Raw genomic sequence first — 6000 nt, 5'->3', positions numbered from 1 at the left:
GCAAAAAAAGGCGCAAGGCTTGAGCATATTCCTTTGGTTTGCAGAGACCAGTCCCTGTGTATGAATGTATGTCACTTCTAGCGAGTGTAAATGAGCCCCGTTACAAGCTCAACTGATTATCTTAAATTGGTTGTTGTGTAGTCATTAGTGCGCTCAGGAATGTTCAGCAAGTGTTAACATTACCTTCCTGAGTGCACAGCAAGTGTTAACATTACCTTCCTGAGTGCACAGCAAGTGTTAACATTACCTTTCCAATGCCACCTGACCTGCCAATTGTTTACAGCATTATATGTTTTTATTTCAGACTCCCAGCGCCTACAGTTTTTTCCCACTTTCTGTTCCACTTCTACTCTGATCAGCCCATGGTTTTCCGCACCCACTAAAGTGAACAGGCGGGGAATTATAGACCAGCGTAAGCAGTCACAAAAAAAGCCGGACCCCGCAGTCTAGTGGTGGCCTGAGGAAAGATAAGGATGCTCCATCATCGCACAGAAACCACATGATAAATATTGATGAGACGTGTCGCTCAGCTTATTACTTCCGTTACTGAATCCAAGTTTTCTCAAACAATCGCAGGGACTTTTTTACCTCCACTGCTCTACTCAAAAGTCTGTTTCACATACTGGTTAATTTTTGTGCACAAAACTTTCTGGTATCGGCCCTAAATTCACATTTTACTAGTTTGAACCCATTTTCCTTTGTTCCTTAGTCTCACAGTATGGGTTAAAGTAGTGTTCATTAGATGAAGAAAAATACTTGCATTTATATAGCACCTTTCACGACCATAAGACATCTCAAAGCACTTCACGGCCAATGAAGTACTTTTAAAATGTAGTCATGGTTGTACTGTAGGAAATACAGTAGCCAATTTGCACATAGCAAGCTTTCACAAACAGGAATGCGAGAATGACCAGATAATCTGTTTTTAGTGATGCTGACAGAGGGATAATTATTGACCAGGGCATAAGGGATAACTCCCCTGCTCTCCTTCAGAATAGTGTCATTGAATCTCTTACGTTGATATGAGACAGCTGATGTGGCCTCGGTCAGCTTTTAGTTTGGAGCTCAAGTCTCTGGAATGGGACTCGAGCCCACACATTTTTGACTGAAGAGGCAAGTGCGCTACCAACTGAGTTACAGCTGAAATAGTCATATACATTATTTAGCATCACTGATAGTATGATCCACTGTGTGGGCTTTGTGTGTGTGTACAGTATGCATGGACTGGAACCCCAAAATTGGAGCCTAAAGTTCATAAGATAAATAATAATTCTTGCATCTAAAAAATGAATGAAGATGTGCAGCATCAACAATGTTATGCCATGGATAATTGATAAAGTTAATATATCGAGAAAAACAAATATATATATATATTTATAATTTAATGAATTAAAATACAACTGATAATTAACTATCAAGCACGGGGTTAGGCATAATACAAGGATGTCGGACCAGGGTATACAGCTTCTTTATATTCACCACAGAATCTCTCCAGCCATCCTGCCAGCGTTGGGCATTAATCAGCAGTCCACTTGTCTCATGTTCTATCTGTGACATCTCCTGCAGGAAATGCTCCTTGTATGTCTGTTGAAAGAAATTTAATAATTATATCAAATGAAAACCAAGGAAGGAGGAGCAGGCAGACAGAGTGTGTGTGAGCGTTAAACATTAGTTAATGTTTTAGAGGGTTTTTATTAGCTCTGGGAAGATTAAAGTTGTAAAGATGAGGTAATTTACAATGCTGGGATTTAGAGATTGCCAAAACATCTAAAAAAAATGAAAGTTCAAAAGGTAACCCATGTTTGTTTAATAAAGTCAGAATAGAAGTGATAGAGTTATAAAACGGCAGGTGGGCATATTTAGCTAAAGAACTGGAGACATGAAATCTGCAATCCTTGCAGTAATGGCAGTTCAGAGAGATGCATTTGTTTGGGAGTTAGAGCTAAATTATTTTAAAAGCATTCAGTGGATCGTGAAAGGTTGTAAAAGCCCATTTACTTCATCTAATCAAAAGAAGAAATTGTAAATGAGGGATAATTAATCTGAAGGTCAGTTTGATGACAGTCCAGAGCAGGCTAGGCCGTCATAGAGATGGGGGAGCTTAAGTAGGCTCTCTGGTTTCAATTTATCTGGGTGGTTGCTGGGATTGTTAGTTGCAGCTTGGGCCTTGTGTGGTGTGCAACTTGCTCAGATAGAGCCAAAGTAAAAGACAGTAAGATAGACCTGTACTGTAAGCAGAGTAAAGAACTAATGTCATCATTGACCATGCGGAAAGTGGGTGAGGCTTAATATCAGTTTGAAATTTGTGAGGGAGTAGAAACTGGAAGGTTGCCTAGTTTGAAGCTGGAGGAAGAATAAACAGTCGTCCCCACAGAGTCTTGTGACAAAGAAAGCAACAAGCATATTAGCGTGGAGTACTAAACAATAAGAGGAACAAAGGCATTCACAGTCAAGAGATGGTAAAATAAAGTTTTATTTCTGAGAATAGCTGGAGCTAAGGAGAATTAAAGATAGTTTCCATAGAGTGTGGCCTACATATGGTGATCCGTACAGAAGTAAATAACTTTAACATTGATGTGTATTCTAAGAACATTCTTGAGGGGAGCAAGAAATAAATCTGAGTGCATATCATATGTAATTATAAGCTATAATGTTAACATACTTGTACTTGCCTTGTTTAATTTGTTCAATATACAAACAAGTTTGTTTTGTCAAAATAAAAGTGAAATTTTGTGGCATAGTTCTATTGGTTAAAATGAGGTATTTGTATTTCTTTTCAAATGTTAACGGTCTCTAACCAGATCGCAGCAGTGTGTGTGTGCATGTGCGTGTACGCTGGTGGTGTGTGCAGAGAAGGCCAGGTATGTACAGGACATGTGGGGTGGGACCCAATATTCATATTATGGATGGTAACTTCTGCATCTAAAAAAATGAATTAAAGTGTTGCTCAGCAGCAACATTTTTCTGTCATGGATAATTGATAAAGTTAATAGATAATTGAGAAAAATAAATGCACATTTATTAATGTAATGAAGTAAAATACAACTGTTGAACCATTGTTGAGCAATTCAAAGTGTGGAGAGGGAGTGTATGGGGAGGGGATGTTGGGGGACATGTGTGTCAGACAGAAACAATTCTCCCAAACCAAGTGCAATGGAAGTAATGAACATTTTGTTGGTTATATTGGACAGGATGTGCCTGGGGCTATTGGTCACAATGAATATATTGGACGAGGAGGAGGGCACATGCCCTTAAGAAGCTCACCTGATTTCACTGTGCCTATGCAATCTAATAGCCCCAGGCACAGGAAAAGTACAACCCCAATGGTTTGGTTCCACAAGCGCACAGCCCTTCAGCAGCTTGTCCTTGGGAACCGAGGCTGTGATCGTGGCACTGCTTCACAACATTCCTTATCCACGCATTCCCAGTGGTACACAATGGATAATGAACTGGATTGGAAGCCTGGCTGATTTTTCTTCTCATTAGTCTGAGAGTGCTCAGGTACTTTAAAGTCCCAACTGCTGTTCTCCTAGAGATCAGCTAACAGAACAGCCAAAGATCAAACCTGGAGCTATCTAACCTATATGGTTTAGAACAGTAGACAGAGTCTTGGTCTGCTGGGCCAGTAATGAGAGTTAACATTTATAGGATCATGGAATGATACAAAACAGAGTTGGGCCTGTGCCAGCTCTGTGAAAGAGCTATCCAATTATTCCAATTCCCCCTTCTCTTTCCCCGTGGCCAAGTACAACTATCAAGTAGAAAGTTATTATTGAATCTGCTTCCAGCATCCTTGCAGGCAGTGTACTCCAGATTCTAACAACTTGTTTACATTTTTTTTCCTAATGTCGCCTCTGGTTCTTCTGTCACTGGACACAGTTTCTCCTGATTTACTCTATCAAACTCCTCAAGATTTTGAACACGTCTATTAAATGTCCCCTTAACCTTTTCTGCTCTGAGAAGAACAACCCCAGTTTCTCCAGAATCGCCAATAACTGAAGTCTTTCATCCTTTGACATTGAACTTGAGACAATTTCAATCCTAATGACTGTATATTTTGATCTAATTTTTAAAGCCAAAAGGAAAAGGTTATTTTACTGATTGGGGCCAAATGTATTATTTTCCAAGTTTGCTGATGGCACAAAACTTGGTGAGAATGGGAGTTGTGAGGCTTCAAGGAGATTTAGACAGAGTAAGTGAGTGGGCAAGAACATGGTAGATGGAATATAATGTGGAAAAATGTGAAGTTATCCACTTTAATGGGAAAAACAGAAATGCAGAGTATTTCTTAAATGGGGCGTGATTGGGAAGTGTTGATGTCCAAAGAGACCTGGGTGTTCTTGTCAAATGTCATTGAAAGCTAACATGCAGGTGCAGCAAGCAATTAGGAAGGCAAATGTATACTAGCCTTTGTCGCAAGGGTATTTGAGTGTAGGAGTAAGGAAGTCTTGCTGCAGTTGTGTGGAGTCTTGGTGAGATCACACTTGGGGTACAGTTTTGGTCTCCTTACCTAAGGAAGAATATAGTGGCCATGGAGGAACTGCAACAAAGGTTCACCAGACTAATCCCTGGGATGACGGGGTTGTCCTATGAAGAAAGACTGAGGAGACTGGGCCTATATTCTCCAGAGTTTAGAAGGACAAGAGGTGATCTAATTGAAAACAAAATTCTTACAGGGCTCGATAGGGTAGACGCAGGAAGGATGTTTCCCCTGGTGGGAGGGCTATAACCAGGAGACACAGTCTCAGAATAAAAGGTAAGCCATTTAGGACTGAGGTGAGGAGGAATTTCTTCAGTCAGATGGTGGTGAATCTTTGGAATTCTGTGCCTCAGAGGGCTGTGAAGGCTCAGTCATTGAGTGTGTTCAAAGCAGAAGTCGATAGATTTCTAGATATCAATGACATCAAAGGATATGGGGATAGCGCAGGAAGATGGCATTGAGGTAGAAGATCAACCATGATCTAGTTAAATGGTGGAGTAAGCTCGAGGGGCCGAATGGCCTACTCCTGCTCCTATGGTCCTATTGTGTAAAGTTACCCAACAATTACAAAAGAGCAATTGTTCAGAATGGATCGGTAGCTTGTTCAAACCAGATTCACCCTTAATCAATCAGTAGCATCTTAGCTGTTCAAAAACGCAGTTTTGACAACAACAAAAAATTGACAGAAAGGTTCCACAGAGCAACTTTCTTGATGATTGGATGAACAATTTGGACCAGGGAGGTCCTAGATTAAATCTGCAGTCTGTGTTGATTAAGTTGAGGCAGTGCCATGGGTGTTGGCTGTCCTCCTGATTGCTTACACAAATGTCCATTCTTCAAGTCTGCATTGACAGAGAGAGCATCAGCAGTGCGTTTGGGAGTGGAAAGAACTGCAGCTGAGCCTAGACTTTTCTCACCCCAAATGTTTCAGGAGTCACAGATCAGGGGAAGAAGTCCTAGTTGGCTTTTTTTTCACTTCTCTATCCTTCTATCCTATGTATGATCTCAGATCAACCCAAAGCACTTTACAGCTAATGAAGTATTGTTCACTAAATGGTGGATGATGTGTGGATTGACCCGGGCGGGCTGTTTAAATATGTTTTAATCTGGGTTTTGCAGGAGAACAGGAGCGGCCGAGAGGAGAACATTGTGCAGGACTGGGCCTCGGCAGATTATCACACTGATATCTACGATCAGGTGTCTACCTGGATTGAGAAACAGGGTCTGCACTGTGAGTGCCAGGGAAGCGGTCGAATTAACCACAATGGTGCAGAGAAGAAGATCCATGTGTATGGATACTCCATGGGCTTTGGCCAGGCAAACAATGAAGGAACAATAGAGATCCTGAAATCCAGGTGCCCAGACTACAGTGTGACTTGGGCAAATGAGGGTCTCTGAGGTGGCCTGGGTCTGACTGCTCTGTCTCCTGGGCTGGCACAGCACAACCGTTCCAGTGTATGGAGCCTTGGGTCGGCAGGTCAGCTCATTTCTCTGGACTCTGAAAGCCCTGGATGGAGATG

General features: G+C 41.4%; 1 protein-coding gene across 1 annotated transcript in view; it reads right to left on the bottom strand.

Annotated features, from left to right (window-relative positions):
* Positions 1-1407: 1407 nt before the first annotated feature.
* The window catches only part of ccdc180 (coiled-coil domain containing 180), a 154095-nt gene continuing 149502 nt past the window's right edge, over positions 1408-6000 (bottom strand). The window contains exon 40 of the mRNA XM_078551273.1: positions 1408-1584. Coding sequence (XP_078407399.1) covers positions 1408-1584 — 177 coding nt within the window. The remainder of the gene's footprint in view (positions 1585-6000) is intronic.

This window comes from Cetorhinus maximus, chromosome 10 (assembly GCF_964194155.1).
Source record: "Cetorhinus maximus chromosome 10, sCetMax3.hap1.1, whole genome shotgun sequence".
In the NCBI taxonomy this organism is placed as follows: Eukaryota; Metazoa; Chordata; class Chondrichthyes; order Lamniformes; family Cetorhinidae; genus Cetorhinus; species Cetorhinus maximus.
The sequence above is the reverse complement of the archived record's forward strand: the minus strand, read 5'-3'. Positions and strand labels throughout refer to the sequence as shown.